Consider the following 20,820-nt stretch of genomic DNA (forward strand, 5'->3'; position numbering starts at 1 on the left):
TTTCCACAGTTTGTTGTGACCCACACAGTCAAAGACTTTGGCATAGCCAGTAATGCAGAAGTAGATGTTTTTCTGGAGCTCTCACTTTTTTGATGATCCATTGGATGTTGGCAATTTGATCTCTGCTTCCTCTGCCTTTTCTAAATCCAACTCAAACATCTGGAAGTTCACAGTTCACATACTGTTGAAGCCTGGCTTGGAGAATTTTGAGCATCACTTTGCTAGCGTGTGAGATGAGTACAGTTGTGCAGTAGTTTGAGCATTCTTTGGCATGGCCTTTAAACTGACTATTTCCAGTCCTGTGGCCATGCTGAGTTTTCCAAATTTGCTGGCATATTGAGTGCAGCACTTTCCCAGCATCATCTTAGGATTTGAAATAGCTCAACTGGAATTCCATCACCTCCACTAGCTTTGTTTGTAGTGATGCTTCCTAAGGCCCACTTGACTTTGCATTCCAGAATGTCTGGCTCTAGATAAGTGATCACACCATCGTGATTATCTGGGTCATGAAGATCTTTTTTGTATAGTTCTTCTGTGTATTCTTGCCACCTCTTTTTACTATCTTCTGCTTCTGTTAGGTCCATACCATTTCTGTCCTTTATTGATCCCATCTTTGCATGAAATGTTCCTATGTTATCTCTGATTTTCTTGAAGAGATCTCTAGTCTTTCCCATTCTATTATTTTCCTCTGTTTCTTTGCATTGCTCACTGAGGACGGCTTGCTTATCTCTCCTGGCTATTCTTTGGAACTCTCCATTCAAGTAAGTATATCTTTCCTATTCTTTGCCTTTAGCTTTTCTTTTCTCAGCTATTTGTAAGGCCTCCTCAGACAACTATTTTGCCTTTTTGCATTTCTTTTTCTTGGTCTTGATCACTGCCTCCTGTACAGTGTCACCAACCTCCATCCATAGTTCTTCAGGCACTCTGCCTATCAGATCTAATCCCTTGAATCTAGTTGTCACTCCCCCTGTATAATCGTAAGGGATTTGATTTAGGTCATACCTGAATGGTCTAGTGGTTTTCCCCACTTTTTTCAATTTAAGTCTGAATTTGGCAGTAAGGAATTCATGATTTGAGCCACAGTCAGCTCCTGGTCTTGTTTTTGCTGACTCTATAGAGCTTCTCCATCTTTGGCTGCAAAGAATATAATCAATCTGATTTTGGTATAGACTGTCTGGTGATGTCCATGTGTAGAGTCTTCTCTTGTGTTGTTGGAAGAGGGTATTTGCTATGACCAGTGCATTCTCTTCACAAAACTCTATTAGCCTTTGCCCTGCTTCATGTACTCCAAGACAAAATTTGCCTGTTACTCCAGCTGTTTCTTGACTTCCTACTTTTGCATTCCAGTCCCCTATAATGGAAAGGACATCTTTCTTGGGTATTAGTTCTAGAATGTCTTGTAAGTCTTCATAGAACCGTTCACCTTCAGCTTCAGCATTACTGGTCGGGGCATAGACTTGGATTACTGTAATATTGAATGGTTTGCCTTGGGAACGAACAGAGATCATTCTGTCATTTTTGAGATTGCATTCAAGTACTGCATTTCAGACTCTTGACTGTGATGGTTACTCCATGTCTTCTAAGGGATTCTTGCCCACAGTAGTGTATATAATGGTCACTAGAGTTAAATTCACCCATTTATACCTGTCATCAATTTAAACTCCCTTCCACTTCCTCCTCTTCTTTGGCCTCATTTTCCTGGCATCCTCCTCTTTTCTGTCTCCTTTTTATTTGAGTGATGAAATTAAGAAAGTTGATTTCCATGGACGAGGCCAGCTAAGAAGATGATGCCCCACATCGTCCTGATATCAGTAAAAGAAGAAAACGTTTAGAAGGGGTGTGAGTTAGTCAGACACTGTTGAGAAGGATAATATTTAGATATATAGTGGATTGCTGTTTACTTTCAGACTCTTGAAGTATATGAGCAAAGTTTTTTGTTTCGTTTTTTCATTAGCCAGGCCTTTATTGCAATCATGCAATTTGAGAAACAATTCAAACATCTCAGTTACAACAATAAGCATACATTTCTTACTTATAAGTCTGCAGGGCACCTGGGGCAGTTCTTTTGAGCAAAGATTTTTAAATCACCAGGCTGAAAGTAATGGAGTCCCCAGAGCATTCAGAGGCTTAGGGTACCCTTTATTTAAGCAATTACTAGTTTAAAAGCACCTTTAAGAACACTGACATCATAGTCATCAAGTTGCCACCCAACAAGCTGAACCTCTTGCAGAAAAGTTAGTTTGGATAACACGTGGCTAAGTTTCCTGACTAATGATGCATCAGGTAAGAGTCCTTTCGTACTCAAGTCAAAAAACACCAGTTGCTTAAGATTCTCAAATCCACTCATGAAGGCAAGCCATCCATCGCTGCTCACACAATTTCCCGCCAAATCCAACTGCTGGAAGTTTTCCAGAGGATTCTTTTCAAAAAATACACCTGAATAAAAACAGAAATAAATTCATTAACTGGAAGAAAAATTTTTGTTTTAAATTTTAGAGAAATGGCTATGTTTGGACCAGGGCTTTGCTTAAGAAAGAAATTAGAATTCTCTGTGTAGTTAGAAAAGTGATTATAAACCTGGTTCATTATATTTACAAATTATATTTTTCCTAAAGTATAAGGGAATCTGATAAATACCAATTATAGCAAACCAATATAAATGAATTATATACTTTTTCTGTTTTCCTGACTTTTCCAAGAAATGGAAGATTGTAAAAATTGAGATGTGGGAGATACAATTGAAATATTCAGTACCTATTTTCAAAACTGGAGTCAGACTTTGGCAACATTAGGTCATTTCCTCTTCTGGAGAAGCATATGCTACCAAATGATTGTTTCTTTGGGTATGAAATGTTCCAAAGTGTAAACTTGAGTAAGTAAACTCCTTCAGTATCTCAAGATAAAGAGTTTTGGGGTTGTTATTTTTAACCTTCTTTAAACTCTTCAGGTGGAGAAGGCAATGGCTACCCACTCCAGTACTCTTGCCTCGAAAATCTCATGGACGGAGCAGCCTAGTAGGCTGCAGTCAATGGGGTTGCTAAGAGTCGGACACAACTGAGCGACTTCACTTTCACTTTTCACTTTCATGTATTGGAGAAGGAAGTGGCAAACCACTCCAGTGTTCTTGCCTGGAGAATCCCAGGGACGGGGAGCCTGGTGGGCTGCCGTCTGCGGGGTCACACAGAGTCAGACACAACTGAAGCGACTTAGCAGCAGCAGCAAACTTGAGGAATTTCCTTACAGAATAGGGCACTCTAAAGTACCTCCTCCAGGGACTGCCCTTAGGGTACCATCCTTATGACAAAGCAAAGAAGAACTAAAGAGCCTCTTGATGAAAGTGAAAGAGGAGACTGAAAAAGTTGGCTTAAACCTCAACATTCAGAAAACGGATCATGGCATCTGGTCCCATCAGTTCATGGCAAATAGATGGGGAAACAATGGAAACAGAGACTATTTTGGGGGGCTCCAAAATCACTGCAGATGGTGACTGCAATCATGAAATTAAAAGACGCTTGCTCCTTGGAATAAAAGTTATGACAAACCTAGACAGCATATTAAAAAGCAGAGACATTACTTTGCCAACAAAGGTCTGTCTAGTCAAAGCTATGGTTTTTCCAGTAGTCACGTATGGATGTGAGAGTTGGACTATAAAGAAAGCTGAGCACTGAAGAGCTGATGCTTTTCTTGAGAGTTCCTTGGACTGCAAGCAATCCAACCAGTCCATCCTAAAGGTGATCAGTCCTGAGTATTCATTGGAAGGACTGATGCTGAAGCTGAAACTCCAATACTTTGGCCACTTGATGGGAAGAACTGACTCATTTGAAAAGACCCTGATGCTGGGAAAGATGGAAGGCGAGAGAAGGGGATGACAGAGGGTGAGATGGTTGGATGGCATCACTGACTCAATGGACATGAGTAAACTCTGGGAGTTGGTGATGGACAGGGAGACCTGGCGTGCTGCAGTCCATGGGGTTGCAAAGGGTTGGACACGACTGAGCGACTGAACTGAACAGGGCTGCCCTGGTGGCTCAGTGGGTCAGAATCCGCATGCCAATGCAGGAGACAGGGTTTCAATCCCTGGTCCAGGCAGATCCCACATGCCTCGGAGCAACTAAGCCCATACGCCGCCACTATTGAGCCTGTGCTCAAGAGCCTGCCAGCTACAAATACTGAGTCCACACACCCTGTAGTCTGTGCTCCGCAACAAGAGAAGCCACTGCAAGAAGAATGCTTACTGCAACTAGAGAGTAGCCCCCGCTCTCTGCAATTGGAGAAAAGCCTGTGTAGCAACAAAGACCCAGCGCAACTATAAATAAATAAATGTTTAAAATTATTTAAAAAAAAAAAAAAAAACTCCTACAATGGAAAGGTAAATATCCTAGCCATTACCATGAAGTCAAAGGTTAAACACCCTAAGAAAAGGAGGAATGAAGAACATGTAGGTTTCTGGGTCTGAAAGACTGCACAGAGCAAAGCCACTTCACCTGCCTGGACTGCGCACTCCTGAGTGTTACAGGAGAGGGGAATATAGCTCTGTGCTCTGTAAGCCAAGGTGTGGCTGGGTCTCCTTTACCTGCTTAGCCTGTGCCCAGCCTCTCTCATACATGGGGCCTCACTTTCTCCTTTCTTCCTCTTTCCCATAATGAGCCCTTCTTTCTTCCTCATAGGTAGCTTTTTCTCTTCTTATACCTCATTCTCAAGTCCTTTCTGCCTGTGCCTCTTTCCCAGGTTCTTCCCAGCAAAGTATGTGCCCAGTCAAAATACTGGTTGCCAGTTAGCATGTCTGTATATAAAGCTCCTTCGCCTGCAAAAAGCAATTTCATTTCTCCTTCTCAATTACCAGAACAGATTGCACCACCTGAAAGGAACTTAAATGAAGAAGAATTTCAAGCCCATCCCACCCTCTAAGGGTAAGCTATTTATACAGGCTGCCTGCCAGGCTTAAAGAATGGTATCAGTTAGATTTTTGGATAATTACCAGAATGTGCACAAGCACACAAACCAAGAATAAGTAATGTAATCCACAAGGGCACGCATTTTGTTCATTGAATCTGGTGTTTTTGTCGTCATGAGGAGCAGACTGCTGAGAGAAAAGGAATCAGTGACATTTAGCTCTGTAGACTGTATGTGGGTTGTGGAGAATGCAAGTGGCTTGATCCTAATTCCAGGCAGAATCTCAGATTCTCTGGGTAGAAGGATTCTGATCCTTGAAGGGTTCCTACAACCTAAACCAAGCTCTAGTGTGACAGAGCTCTTACCATTTGTTCATTCAACAAACATTTTTGAGTGCCTACCATGTACCCTGGGTTGTGCTGGGTGCTGGGGATGACATAAAAGGACATATGGTCTCTGTCTCCCTGGGCTTACACATGGTGTGAAAACATACATGGTGAAGTAACCAGATGGAAGATAGGTGCTGTGGTAGGTCCGGGTGCCCTGGGAACACACAAAGGCCTCCCAGCCCCACTTTGCAGAGCAGTGGCAACTGGGCTTATATACTCCAGGAGAAAGACAAGGATCCTTCTAAGGGAAAATTGAACTGCCTCCAAGGAAAGGCCCTACACAGGAAAAGCTATTTTTCTTTCCTGACCACCCGCTGTGAACCTAAGCCCCTCCCTCAGGTGCAGGGAGCTTCCTACCGACGTGTGCCTCACTCTAAAATGTGAAGAGAACAGTTCAGGAATACCAGACAGTTGAGAACAGCCTCCAACAAGGAACTAAAGACAGACAAAAAGCCGAACAAAAAGCTCCCAAGAAATGAGGCAACATAGGGGACAGGAAAAACACACTTCATAAATTTAGTTTTTTTCAGAGATCCCAAAAAGTTACTGTGTCCAACCCAGTAAAAATAAGATGCTATTTTTTTTTTTTAAATTACAAGTAGAAAGCAAAGCAGAACACTTGGAAAATTCTGAGGATCCATGTGGCAGCAGGATTTGGTCCAGAACTTACCGCTGAGCTAGAACATAAGTATGGTCTGTGGTGGTTCTTTTTTTGAGAAAAAAAATTGGATAATGGCGTTCAGATGTGATGACTGTCTTTTTGAGAACATGCTAGATTGTGAGTTCAGCCTCAAACATCTAAATCAAACTATGGCATCTAAAAAAGTAAGTGAGAACAGGTGCAGTAGATCCCTGAGCTCACAATGATTCCTATTCAACAGTCCCAGATTGCTGATCAGGAAGAAACAAAATTTGGGAAGTCAAAATTGAAACATGGCAATTAAAGCTTTAAGATGAAGTGTAATCTTTAAGGAAGAAGAGCGGGGAGCGGAGAGCCTAGGACCAGGTTCTAAGAAAAACTGGGAGCATTTAACGTCTGTGTGGAGAAACTGCCATGGTAAAGGAGACTGAGAAGTAACCAAGGTAGCATGGAAGTCAAGAGAACATTTTGAAAAGGAGAGAATGCTCAGCATCAGCTTTCACACAGGTAACTCGGACACTTTGGGGAAATAGCCATTAAGGCATATGCACATGTGTAGAGTCAGCTGCAATAAGTAGGAAGCAGAGGATGGTCAGAGAGTGGAGATGTGTTGAGGCTTCATAAATTTTTGCCTTGAAGGGAAGGAGGGAAAGGATGATAGTCATAGGAGGAAGATAGGAGTCAGGAAGAGTTCTATATAAAATGAGAGAGATTTGAGCACCTTTAAAAACTGATAGGAAGGAGTGAAGACGGGCATAATTGGTGAAATGATCTTGAACAGGGATGAGGGCAGGGAAGGGATCTCAATCAAGGCTGGAGCAGAGAGACTGACCTTAAAAGGGGAGAGACCTACTATAATTTAATAAGAAAAGTAGAGAGAGGGGAAAATCACATTCATTGTGAAATAGAGAAAGACGTGGATTAAGGAGAATAAAGTTTAAAATTGCTTATGTAGAGAGCTGCATACAGAGGCACAGTAAGATTGTCAGGAAATGTTGACAGGTCGTGTTTATTGTTTATTCAGAATTGGATAGATCACAAATTTCACCTGTTCACTCATGAATCTATCACTTAACCTGAGAATTAGAACATGGATAAAAACTTGGATCTATTATGTGGCATCCTGCTGTTGTGCACATCTGTCCCCGCTGACCCACAGAAACTACTGTTCTGATTAAGAGTTTGTCATTCTTTTGTATTTTTTAAAATACAGTTTTTACAAGTACTGTATAAATACAGTTGCTTAGGATATACTTTTAGGGTCTTTTTGATACATAATATACATACCATAAAATTCAACCTTTAAAAGTGTAACTATAGTGGGTTTGGAGCTTCCCCAGGGGCTCAGCAGTAAAGAATCCACCTACAATGTAGGAGATGCGGGCAGGAGACTCGGGTTCAGTTCCTGGGTTGGGAAGATCCCCTGGAAAAAGGAAATGGCAACCCACTCCAGTATTACTGCCTGAAAAATCCCAATCCATGGGATTTGGGTCTCAAGAGACATGACTGGGCAACTAAACAGCAACAACATAATGGGTTTTAGTATAGCCACAAAGTTGTACACCACTATCTAATTCCAGGACATCTTCATCACCCCCAAAACTGAACTCCACAGCATTAGCAGTCATTCTCACCCCACCCCCCAACATTGGCAACCATTAATCCACTTTTCGTCACTATGGATTTGCCCATTTTGGACATTTCATATAAATGTAATCATACTATATATGGTCTTTTGTGACTGGCTTCTTTCACTTAGTATGATATTTTCAAGGTTCATCCATGTTATAGTCTGTTCTAATACTTCATTTCTTTTTATGGCTGAATAATACTCTGTTTTGTAGATATATAACATTTTGTTTATCCACTTAGTAGTGATGGGCACTTGGGTTGTTTCCACTTTGGGATTATAAAATATGCAATGAACATTGCTGTGCATGTTTTTGTATGGACACATATTTTCATTTCTCTTGGATTCTTCAGAGTGGAATTGGTAACTCTATGTTTAACCTTTTGAAGAGGTGCCAGAATGTTTTCCTAAGTAGGAAACAGTCCAACCACCAGCATATGAGGGCTCCTATTTTTCTGTGTCCTTGTCAACACTTTTTATTACCTGTCCTTTTTTTTTTTTTATTGTAACCATACTAGTGGATGGTAAGAGGCATTTCACTGTGGCTTTGGTTTTCATTTCTCTGATGGCTAATGGTACTGAGCATTTTTTCTGATGTTTATTAGCCATTATATATCTTCTTTGGAGAAATGCCTATTTAGATTTTTGTCTTCTCTAAACTCTATCCAGTTGTCTTTTTATCAATGAGTTGTAGGAGTTCTTTATATATTCTAGATAGTAGTCCTTTATAAGATATGTGATATGAATAAAGCCACTACAAACATTCATGTCCCTGTGTCTCCGCTTTGATTAATGAAATTATTTATGTTGCTCTGCTTTTTCTTGATCAGTTTTGCTTAATTTTTATCTCTATTCCTTTGTTACTCTTTAAAGAACCATTTTAAGCTTTACTAATCTTTCTTTAAATTTATTTTTGTCTTCTATTTCATTGATTTACATTCTTATGTTTATTACCTTGAGTTTACTCTTTTTCTGGCTTCTTAAATTAGAAAAAATAATTTTCAGCCTTTCTTCTCTTCTACTATAAGTATTTAAGACTATGAGCATTTTGCTCAAGCCCTGCTCTTGCTGCATGCTATGTTTCAATATATAATGCTTTCTTACCATTTTCTCTAGTATTTTCATTGAAACGTGTCATTATAAACCTGAAGTGTACCTATCTGCCAAACTGTGTGATTTTTCCCAGTGGCCTGAGTATAGGTACAGAACAAGTGGAAAATTGAGGATAATCCAGGCTTTGAGTTTTGCCAGCAAATACGCCCTAACCACTGTATCTGATTTCACACCTCACCTCCACATCTCATTTTCTCCCTACATCTTATTAAGTAGTCTTTATTTAGAAACTCCATCTAGAAACTCCATCTCTCATTATACTTTCTTCATTTCACTTTTGCATCTATCACACACACAGGCCATCACTAAGTGTCATTGCCTAAATTGACTTGTCATACTATGGGCCATAAGAGTTTCAGCTATTTTGACAAGAACGTTTGCAGGCTGAAGGATGGAATTTAAACTAGGTGGGAAGAAAAGTCAAAATAAAGAGGAGCTATTTAGTAGGTAAGTGGTAGTGGGCTCAATGGACTGGACGTCCCAGTGAAATGAAATGAACTGGTGATGAGTCAGTCACTAAGTAACTAAGATGGAAATTTAGAAGGCTGTTTGAGAATGAATTGTCTGAATTTAATATCTTTGAGGTAGAAGAGTTTTAAGTGGAATTATCATAATCTGATAATTCCGTCCTCACAGATGGGTGAAGGATAATAGAAGGGAAGGACCAAAGAGGAGGTTCCTGAGTGTTGGCTGAGTAGTTTCACATAAGAAGTGAAGTCTTAGTTGATGACCAAAATTAGACGGTGAGGAATTCTGTAAGTTGGTTGTCAAAGGCTTCAGTGCATAAGAAAAGATGACAATAAATTCAGAGTTCATAGCAATAAGGACAAGCCATAGTTCAGTTAAATGGCCTAAGCCACATGGAAGTAGGAATCCTTCATGAGGTTGGAGGAGTGGACTGGAAGGACAGTGAAAATCAAGGAGAAATTGACCTTGGCTTTTGGATTCTGAGAGGCATAAAGATCAAGAGAATAAAAAGTGACTAAGAGAGCTGTAGGGGAGAGCAAGGTTTCAGTTAGGACCAGGAGGTGTCTAAAACCCTTGCTAAAAAGGTACTTTTCTGAAAATGCTCCCTATGTCTCCAGCACATCTTATCTACCACATATTTCATTAAACACTTCCTATGACATATTTCCTCCCTGCTGCTTCCTATGTAGCCTATATTTCATTAGACTCCCCATCTCTTATTACCAGCCTGCATTTTATTATCCCATCTCAAGACATATTGTGTCTCATCCATCACATATACCATCACTAACTAGGGATGGGAATCCCAAAGCCAGTTCTGACCCAGGAGAAGTATTATGGACCAGAGTCAAGAAACTTACACTAGAGGCTTGAAGAATTGGTTGGTTCAGATATCATAAAGAGTTTGTGAAATCATACAAATGTATTTTGGAGTTTGGGGATGATTTTATATATAAGAAAACAGCATTTACTATAATGGGTTTTCTAAGAACCCAAGCTAGCCTATATCTCATGGCAAATTGTGGAGGTGCTATAAGGTCTTTTGTTCTTTCATACAACATATTTATTGAATGTGGGATATACACTCAATACCAAGTCTAATGGTCTGAGCCCTGTTCTCTAAGATCTCACAGTTTAGTGGGGCAGATAGATACATGAATACATTATCTAAGTTCAAATGGTAAGTGCTCTAACAAAAATAAGTGGCTGTCTGTGTGTAATAATGAAAACCACAGTTTTTTTTAAGCCTGAATTGAATATAAGTACATTGGAAGACTGACATGTATATTAAAGCTGAACATATGAAAAGTGAAAGTTAGTTGCATCCAACAGTTTGTGGCCCACCAGGTTCCTCTGTCCATGGTACTCTTGGGGCAAGAATACTGGAATAGGTAGCCATTTCCTTCTCCAGGGGATCTTCCCAAGCCAGGGATCAAACCTGGGTCTCCAACATTGCAGGCAGACTCTACCATCTGAGCCACCAGCGAGGCCCAAAGCTTAACATACGCTTTACCTGTAACCCAAACCCACTCCTATGTAGACACCCAGCAGAAATGTGCCCATGTGTTCACCAAAAGATGTACACAAGGGTGTTCATAGCAGCACTATTTGTAGTATTCAAAAGCTAAAATTACTCACACATCAACAGTAGAATGGAAAAAAAAACAGTTGAAGTATGTTCACACAATAGATTTTACAGCAATGAGAATGAATGAATCTTGACTACACATAATAATGTGGGTGAATTTCACACACATGATATTGAACCAAAGAAAACTCAAAAGAATATATAGTATATGATCCATTTATGTAAAATTAAAAAGCAGCCAAGACTAATCTATGATGTTAGAAAGTCAGGGAGCTGGGAGAAGGGAGCTACAAAGCTGAGACTCTTCTGTTTCTTTCTTTCTTTTTATTTTTTTAATCTTCCATGTCTTGATCTGGGTACTAGTTACAGGGGTATGTGAATCTTATGAAAATTCATTGTGCTATCTACTTAAGATTTGTACACTTTTCTGTGGGTATGTTACACATCAATTAAAAAACAAAACCAAAAGGACCCTGATTTTGGCTGCTTCTGCCTTTTAACATGATTCATATTCTGGAGGAAATAAATCTATTCTTCTCTCTGCTGTTAACAGAGCCCAGTAGTAGAGGGGAAGAGGAGAGACCTGAACGTGAAGCCTGTTATTCATGGAGCACATTAGTCTGGCTATGTGAAGGAAGGGCTTCCCTGGTGGCGCAGTGGTAAGGAATCCTCCTGTCAATGCAGGAGACCCAGGCTCAATCCCTGGATCAGGAAGATCCCCTGGAGAAGAAACTAGCAACCCTCTCCAGTATTCTTGCCTGGGAAATCCAACAGACAGAGGAGCCTGGCAGACAGTCCACAGTGTGGTAAAAGATTGGACAGGACTTAGCGACTGAACAACAATGTGAAGGAAGGTCCTGAACTGAGTTTGACATTAGGGGGTTAAATGTAATTGAATTACTCTTCATAATAACATAGAAGGATTTTTTTTTTAATTGTTCGGGAATTGTAAGAGATGGTGATGAAATAGGGCAGGGCAATTGACAGGCAACTGGAGCCTGAATTGGCAGAAATGGTCTTGTATCTATTGGAGAAAGGGGAAGTGCCAATATTAAACTTAAGTGCTATTAAGAGCTATCATGTAAGCCCACCCTTTACAAATACTTATAAGCATTCAGTAAATCTGCTACATCTGTAATTATACTGGGACCTTGTTGTAGATGTTAGGGATAAGTGAATTCTCCCCATCTGAGTAACTTGGAGAACAGGGAAAGGAACACCACAAGGGGTGAGTTGACATGGATCCAGAGTCACACAAAAACAAATGCAGAGCCAGGAGGGACCATGGAAACAGAAGCCCTGGATCTAATGTATGGATTAGAGCAGGTTTTTTTAATCATTTTTTAAATTGAAGTATAGTTAATTTATAATATGTTAGTTTCAAGTGTACGCCAACGTGATTTAGTTCTGTATGTAAATTTTTCCTGTTCAGATCCTTTTCCGTTACAGGTTATTGTAAGATATTGAAAGTTCCCTGTGTTGTACAGTGGGTCCTGTTGCCCATCTATTTTATATATAGTAGTGTGTTTATGTTAATCCCAAACTTCCAATTTAATTCTCCGCCTGCCCCCAATCCTGCTGTTTTCTTTGGTAACCGTAGATTTTTTTCTATGTCTGAGAGTCTGTAAATAAGTATTTACATCATTTTTATAGATTCCACTTATAAGTGGTGTCATATAAAATTTGTATTTCTTTGTCTGACTTACTTCACTTCACATGATCATGTCAGGGTCCATCCATGTTGCTACAAATGGCATTTCATGCTTTTTTATGGCTAATATTCTATTGTATATATGTACCACATCTTTTTTTTTTTAAGGTGTTTTAAGGCTACTTTAAAGTATATATAAATACTATAAAAATGTATGTGTATGTGTGCATTGGATAACAAGATAAAATGTGCTTTTAAAATGTGGGTCATAGTCAAAAAAGTTTGAAAGATGCTGGACAAGAGGCTTAAAACAACCATCTAGGTTACTCTTAGGGGTGCGGAAGAGAGAGCATAAGGAGACTACTTCACCAAGAGTAGCTAGTGGGAAGCTGATGTATAGCACAGGAAACTCACCCTGGTGCTCTGTGACAACCTAGAGGGGTGAGATGGAGTGGGAGGGAGGTTCAAGAAGGAGGGGACATATGTATACCTGTAGCTGATTTATGTGGCTGTACGGCAGAAACCAACACAACATTATAAAGCAATTATCGTCCAATGAAAAATAAATAATTTTTTTTAAAAAAAGGAGACTATTTCACCAAGAAAGAGAGACATCAGCTATGTCTTAAAGGACTGTAGAGGAGGTGAAGGACTTCCTACAGGGAGTGCATGTACAAAAGCATTTTGGAGGACTAGGAAGAGGTTCATGAGGCTGAAGCCTCACATAGGTGGGGAAGCATGCAGAAGATGAAGGTGGAGAGGAATGTGAGTTGGGTTCTATTGTGAAGGATCTTATCCATCAGAAGTGAGCAGGCTGAAGAAGTTCTTTTTTAAAGGAAGATGACCCTAGCATCTGGTTCCTCTTGAAGCTGCCAGAGAATAATGATCACAGTACCATTTATTGAGCATATATAGTGAATCAGTATTGAACTTCTTACTATTCATTAGCTCAGTTATGGATTATAATAACCTCTCATATGGTAGGCATTGTAATGATCCCCATTTGACAGATGAGCAAACCGAGATTCAGCAGCTTGAAGCTGCTGCAGGCCATATATCTATCAAGTGGAAGGGATGGGTAGGTCTGTCTGACTCTAAAGCTAATTCACTTAACCATTCATAATGATGGAGCCTCTAGAGGGGACTGACAGACAGCAGTCTCATCACCTGGCTAGAGACCAAAGGCAGAGAATGCTTGGCTCACTTTTCAGCTAATGCCTCACATTCAAGCAGACTGCTTTTTATACCTCTAGCTGCATGCGTGTGCACACTCAGTTGTGTCTGACTCTTTGTGACCTCAAGGACTGTAGCCCACCAGGCTCCTCTGTCCATGGGATTTTCCAGGCAAGTATCTGGAGTGGGTTGCCATTTCCTACTCCAGGGGATCTTCCTGATCCAGGGATCAAACCTGGGTGTCCTTCATTGGCAGGCGGATTCTTCACCACTGAGCCACCTGGGAAGCCCTTACATCTTTGGGGGGTGGAGGAAATGACTGGAGAGGAGCCACACCAGCACCCGCACTCTCTCGCTCCTTTCATCAGCTCTTCTGTCTCTAGCCTTATCCCTGCTTTGGTCTAACAACCTTCTTATGTCTCTGCTTCTTTTTTTAAAAAAATCTGGCTTTGCTGCATGGCATGAGGTGTCTTAGTTCCCCGACCAGGGATGGAACCAGTGGCCCCTGCAGAGGAAGTGCAGAGTCCTAACCACTGGACTGCCAAGGAGATTCCATGTCTCTGTGTGTTTATAAAACAGGGATAATAGTTATGTTTTATTACGTATATAATGGCAATTCCACAAATTCTTTTTTAAAAGCACTTTGAGAATAAATTAGTTCTTCATTTTGTCATTTTTTCACTTGCATCTTGGGGTACATCATTACAGGTAAATTCCCGAGTCAGCTGTCTTCTGTTATATTTCTCATTTACACATGGATGCTGTTAGGCACTAGGCTATTAAAGTGAAATGGCAAATTACTCCCTTAGCTTAGTTCTTAGTAAACACACCACACCATCTCCTTCTCTGGTCTCCATAGTCAGCCTCAGAAGTGGGCAAGTTAAGCAACTACCTACTTACAGATTTGGAAGATGACAAAGGGTCTCTACCTAAAAATGCCTTCCCTCACCTGTAATTCTGATTCTTCACACTCCCCAACAGCCTCCTTGAAAAGAGATATCCTTTCCAACTGGCTTTAGGTATGAGGTTACCTGAGAAGGATTATTTATTAGCTAATTAGCCTGTCACAGAAACCCCACCTGCTTCCAATATCACCCAGAATAGCAGAAGGTCCCAAAAGAATGACACCCAGGCTGATATGATTTGATGATTAAGGGAGCGAGTGGAGGAGATGAAAGTGGAGTTAGAAATTAAAGGAAGGAGAGGACTTCCCTGGTGGTCCAGGGGTTAAGAATCTGCCTAACAATGCAGAGCACACAGTTCAATCCCTGCTCCAGGAAGATCCCACATGCTGCAGAGCAACTAAACCTGCAAGCTGCAACTACTGAAGCCTCTGTGCCCTAGACCCTGTGTCCCACAACAAGACAAGCCACCATGATGAGAAACCCATGCACTGCAACCAAGAGTAGCCCCAGAGTCCAAGCACAGCAGCAGAGACCCAGTGCAACCAAAAATAAGTAAAAGAATTAAGGGAAGGAAAGACCCAGAATCTCAGCACCATTAAGAACTGCAGAACCTTTGGGCAGCCTACGGACTTAAAGACATACACGTCTCTAAGAGAAATTTTTAAAAGCGGGAGTTAGTCTTTAATGAGTACAGAGTTTCAGCCAGGGAAAATGAAAAAGTTCTAGAGATGGATGGTGATGGTGGTTGCTTAAGAATGTGAATCCACAAAACTGTAGATTTTAAAGTGGTTAAAATGGTAAGTTGTATGATGTGTATCCTATAAATACTTTCGAGACAATCTGTGAGGGAAATGAAGGCAGTCAAGGCTGTTGTCACCAATCCTTTGCCTTAGGTAATATAGTAGTCAGCCTTCAAGCTGGCTCCAATGATCCTCACCTCCTAGTATCCATCCTTTCGTGTTGTCCCCTCCCACACTGGGTTGGGCTGACATGAGTAACCATAGGACACAGCAGAGACGACCCCAGAAATGATCTTCCCAGGCTAGGTCCTAAAGGGTATTGCAACATCTAACTGATTTCTCTCTTGGATCTCTTGCTCTGGAGAGAGTGAGCTGCCATGTTCTGAGGACGTGCAAGCGGTATATGGAGAGGTCCAGGGATGAGAAACTAATGCCGCATCCAACAGCCAGCATGAACTTGCCAACCAAGTGAGGAGCCACCTTGGAAGCAGGCTTCCAGCAGCCCCAGTCAACATCTGTACTGCAACCTCATGACACAAAGCCAGAACCACCCAGCTAAGCTGCTTCCAAATCCCTGGCCCACAGGAATGAGAGGTAATGTTTATAGTTGTTTGTTTTATAGTTGGTTTAAGCCACAAAGTTTTGGAGTCATTTTACACAGACTTGATAAGTAAGACAGAGAGTGTGGGGACACTTCAGCTGCCTGAGGCTGTTGTGTCTTCAGTCATCTATGTATCTGTATTTGTCCCTGGATTATTTTGCAGCTACTTAAATGTATTCCATGATTCCATTTACATTAAAATGGTACTTGGGCTTCCCTGATGGCTCAGATGGTAAAGAATCTGCCTGCAATGCAGGAGACATAAGAGATGCAGGTTCAATCCCTGGGTTGGAAAGATCCCCTGGAGAAGGGGATGGCTATTCATTCCAGTATTCTCACCTGGAGAATTCCATGGACAGAGGAGGCTGGGGTTCCAGTCCATGGGGTCACAAAGAATTGGGCACGACTGAACGACTAACACATTCTTTCTTTCTTTTTCTTACTTGTTTTGAATACCCAACAAGTGACTTAAACATATTTCCCAAGATTGGAGGGGCCTTGCTGAATTTCAGATAGTTAAGGCCAGGAAGAGCAATTCCTAACATAATATACCTTATCAGATAATGTGAATGTTTTTCCTTTAAACACTTTAGGTGAAATGCTTGAAGACAGGCCAGTGTCTTCAATCATTTTACTCTTTAACATGTGTGAACACTCTTTCAATATGTTTGTATAAAAAAGAGGAGCCAAATAAATAAGCAAATCAGATGCTAGCTAACTAACTAAATAGAACAAACCAACTGAAGAACTTTGTGAGGGCTAACTTCCTTTCTTTTAGCTCTGTGTGTATACCTACCTAGAATTCTAATCTCTGCATCTGTGAGTCTCCAGTTTTTCAGCCCAAGCTTGACGAGCTGTGGAACCGTCTCCAGTTTCTCCAACAGTCTGGCCAGACTGGCTCGTACATCACCACACCAGGGCAGCATCAGAGCAGTCAGCTCTTCTAAGACGTGCAGCCTGTCAACTTGAAGAACCAGGGAGCAGTTTCAGAAACTGGATCCATCTCAAAATTGATAAAGGATGAAGGGACGTGAGAGAAGGAATGACTATTATCTCTGAAGCCTGCTCAGTGTGCAATAAGAATTTACTTGTTTTTTTGTTAACATTTTTATGGGAAGTGTTCAAGAATATACAAAAATATATAAAACTAATATGCCAACTTTCAACAAACACCAAATCATGGATAATCTTGCTTCATTGTCATTAAATCCTTCCCTTCTATATTATTTTGAAGCAAATCTCAGACAGTAAGTACTATGTTGTTTTATTTTAACATAGTCACAGAATTGTTATCACAGCTTAAAAATCTCATCACTAACTTCTTAAGCAAATTTGTCTTGAATGTCACTCTCAGACCCTAGCTCCCTGGAAGGAGGCAAGCAAGTGGGAATCTCAGGTGCAATGATATGGGAAAACTGATAACTCAAAAGCCATTGGCCTGTATTCTTTTTTTTTTTTTTTTTTACACCAAAGAAAAATTTTATTAAAGTATAGATTACTGGTTATTTAAAAATACAAACATACAAAGGCATTATCATACAACTGATTTTCTAAACTCAACACTTTTAAAATACAAAACAATGATCATTACCCCTAAGAGTCAGTTTGAAACAAACTGACTTTTAAGTTGGTTTTATAATTCTTTTCACTCAATCTTGCTTACAAATGTTACTAGGTTTTTCAGTTTCATTCCATATCAGAACTTTTTTTGACATGTTTACTTCTCAAAGTAGTATATAGTTATTTCTTGGAATTAATATTAGCAGCTATAGAAAGCTTCTCTATGTGACAAAAATTCAATATGGTTTCTGCTTTGGAAATAGTTATTTCCAAATAACTATTTTGAGTTATCTACACTAAGACTCACATATTGAAAGGTAAAATATGAATGGGTAAATGATGGGGATTGAGAGCACGAGGACTAAGAAAAGATGATGTTATCTTTTACTGCAGACCTGCTTCAAGAAAACTCCATTATTTACTTTGATAGTATTACTAGAGAAGCAGTTTCTGCCAGATCACAGGTTGGCTAGGTAGTTGTCTATTTTCTTTACTAAAGAATGGCAGACAGCAACAATTAAATTGCTCCACCAAATAAGCAGAGACTTTAAGTTACCATATACTTTAATTATGAAAAATAAATTGTTTTCTTAATTGGTTTAGCAGCCTTGTATCTGGAAAGGCAGCAAAACCCACTCTGTTCCAAAATTAGAAGGCCAGCTCAGAGGCTGCTTCTAAGATGCCTGACTATCTTCTATCATCAATCAGTCATGAAAGTGGACTTTCATGAACTCAGTAATAAATGTAAAAATAAACTCATTTATCAAACAATGTTGAGCCTGCAAAAGCAAAAAAGTTCATAAGGTAGGAATTGGTTTGTTTAAAACAAAGGATATATATCCTCTTATATAACACAAGAGGAATATGTATGGTAGTAAAAACAATTTATAATAAACCTGTAAAGAGATGATTCTGGTTTACATGTAAGTCAGCTTAAACTGACCACGACTGAATGATTGAAAATTTTCTTCTCCGAACATAATGCCCATTCATTATAAGCTAAGCCAGACTTACTTTCTTATAAATCTCTATTTCCTTGGATTTATCGACTACACCCTTACTTTACAGCCATTTAACTTATAAGCTGGGCCTGCCCAGCCTGCCCATAAAGGCTCTCTTCAGAAAGATACAAGATGCATTAAACAGAGGCGTCTTCCTGTAAGAATCTGTACTTCAAAACAGCCTAGGAAGAACTAGCAACTGGCTTTCCAATGTAGCTACCTCTCATTTCACATTATGCAGTTTACTAACCACTCCTTCCTTACAGAAAACTCAGTAGCTGTAAAACTTTTTGTTCCATTTCAAAACATTTCAATACTTATTAATTCCAAAGATCCGAACACCATGTAGCTGTGGCATTTTGGGAATTAGCACACTCAGGAGAGAAGCTGTGTTTAGGATGAAGTGAGTTGTATCATACTTCGTATAGAAACTTGCCAGAAAATATAGAATTATTGGAGAAATTGTGAAAAACTTCCGTGAAGATGTAAACTGTACTCCATAGTCCAGTTGTTCCCAATGAGTTAGGAGCCTTGCTTTACCCTGGTCGGGAGTTTCAAAAGGTGTTCCTTTTACTGCATGCAAAAATACATACATCCCCAGATTATGTATAACATTTGTTAAAGTCCAAGCAACAGGAACACTGAAGAAGGGAATACTGAGTAAAACAATGTGAAGCAAGCCAACTCCCAATGCATATGTCAGCCACATACCACGGCTGTTCATTACACGGGTATTCGGATTCACCTCGCTGTGGGCAACGCCAACATTCATGTTTGCGCCGCCGCCCCACTCCCGGCAGCCGGACAGAAGCAGTACCAGCGCCGCGGAGGCGAAGGCGGCGTCTTGGCCTGTATTCTTGAAGAGTAGTTTAAAAAAAGGGCTACATTGACTTATGTAATGACTTTCACTTTCACTATGGTCCATCTAGTAAGGCATATGTGGATAAAAGAAACTACAGGAGTCAGGCTCTGCTTTTCTGACCTTTTGAGTATTTGATTTTGGCTAAATTGTCATTCTTACTTAGTTGATGAAGAGCTTCTTTTCCATCCTTTTCCAGATGATTTTCAGATAAATCAAGAATGCTCAGTCTGGCCAAGTTATGAAGATTCTGAGCTGGAAAAAAGAAATTTCAATCCAAAACAAGACTATAAATGCATTTTAAAATATCCTTAGAAGAATTCTGAGTCCTTGTTTTCTTTGTTGGTAGCATACAAATCATTATTTCACTGGATTAATATGATTATCCCAAAAAAGTCTCTGGAAAGATTTAACCCCCAGTTGCCACAACTATGATTGATGCACATATATTTCCTGGTCCTAAGTTCTGACTAAAAAACTTCAATTCACCAAAAGCCTAAGGCAGCCTGGAAGATAGTTTTTATGTCATTTTAGTAAAATCACTCTGCTTTTCTAGCCTTCAGCAGCTTCGTCTTTAGAATGAGGAAGTTGAAATGGATAAACTCTGAGGTTGCTTACAATTCTAAATACCCTATCATGCAGGAGAAACAAAGGAACAAAAACCAGATAAGATGAGCTGTTCTTTGTGTACTCAGTTTAGATAATTTTGTTAATGTCATAGTTGTGATGCTAATAACAAAAACTTAGAAATTAAGAAAAGACAGATGAGAAAAACAGAAAACAAACAGCAAAATGGCAGCTGGAAATCTATTCATATAAATAATTATATTAACTGGATTAAACATTCCAATTAAAGACAAAGATGAATAAAACTAAATTTTCTTTTTTAAAGCAAGACCCAACTCCATGCTATCTATAAGAGATGTATTTTAATAACAAAAATACAAATATATTGAGATTAAAATTTTGGGAAACTATATTACATGTAAACATTAATCATAAATGCCATTGTTAGGCAGTTAAAATAGGAAAAAGGAGTCCAAAATGGCGGTGGCTAAAAGACAAAAAAAGGGAAAAGCCCATGAAAAGGAAACAAAGGAAAATTTTGAGGACTGGAGTGAGAACCTCAGGTGAAACAAACACGCCCCCTTCCTGGCTAGCCCTAATTTGCATATGGCAGGCTCAGAGGGGAGGAGACAAAAACGTAAAAAAGAGGGAGTCAAGACAAGTGGGGCCTCTCCTTTGGGGTCTGCCTGCCTTCACGCCTCGAGGGTGTACTATCCTTTGTTTGCTGAATAAAGCTCTGAGCTGTAACCGAGCTGTAACACAGGTCCACTGTTTCAAATCTTTTGTTGTGGCGAGACAGAACTGACGAAATTACACTCTTCTGACACTATCATTCTAGTGAAGAACTGCTTAATTCTTTTCTTCATTTCAGGTATTTATCATGGTTGTTTAACTTAGTTGAAGTTTTTCCTATCAAGACTGATTGGAAGTATCCCCTTTAGAAATTAGTCAGTTTTTTAGCGAGTGGCTGAAATAGCTCAGTTGGGAGAGCGTTAGACTGAAGAAGAAGAAGAAATTAGTCAGTTTTTTAATGAATACATGC

The 20,820-nt window shown here is 39.9% G+C and overlaps 2 protein-coding genes and 1 long non-coding RNA gene across 4 annotated transcripts in view; 1 reads left to right on the plus strand and 2 right to left on the minus strand.

Moving 5' to 3' along the window:
* Positions 1-2,124: 2,124 nt before the first annotated feature.
* The window catches only part of NLRC4 (NLR family CARD domain containing 4), a 44,961-nt gene continuing 26,265 nt past the window's right edge, over positions 2,125-20,820 (minus strand). For both annotated transcript variants that reach the window (XM_043468274.1, XM_043468273.1), the window contains 3 exons: positions 19,374-19,466; positions 16,588-16,755; positions 2,125-2,436 (listed from right to left, as the gene is read on the minus strand). In XM_043468274.1, coding sequence (XP_043324209.1) covers positions 2,144-2,436; positions 16,588-16,755; positions 19,374-19,466 — 554 coding nt within the window. In that variant the 3' untranslated portion in view covers positions 2,125-2,143. The remainder of the gene's footprint in view (positions 2,437-16,587; positions 16,756-19,373; positions 19,467-20,820) is intronic.
* On the plus strand, positions 14,197-19,515 carry LOC122441543. The gene is made up of 3 exons (XR_006269386.1): positions 14,197-15,784; positions 16,623-17,038; positions 19,411-19,515. It is a non-coding gene; the product is annotated as an uncharacterized LOC122441543 (long non-coding RNA).
* Positions 18,222-19,192, minus strand: LOC122441542 (ORM1-like protein 1). Its single transcript, XM_043468275.1, has one exon. The coding sequence runs from the start codon at positions 19,122-19,124 to the stop codon at positions 18,663-18,665; it is 462 nt and encodes a 153-aa protein (XP_043324210.1). The 5' UTR covers positions 19,125-19,192; the 3' UTR covers positions 18,222-18,662.

Source organism: Cervus canadensis, chromosome 5 (assembly GCF_019320065.1).
Source record: "Cervus canadensis isolate Bull #8, Minnesota chromosome 5, ASM1932006v1, whole genome shotgun sequence".
NCBI lineage: Eukaryota > Metazoa > Chordata > Mammalia > Artiodactyla > Cervidae > Cervus > Cervus canadensis.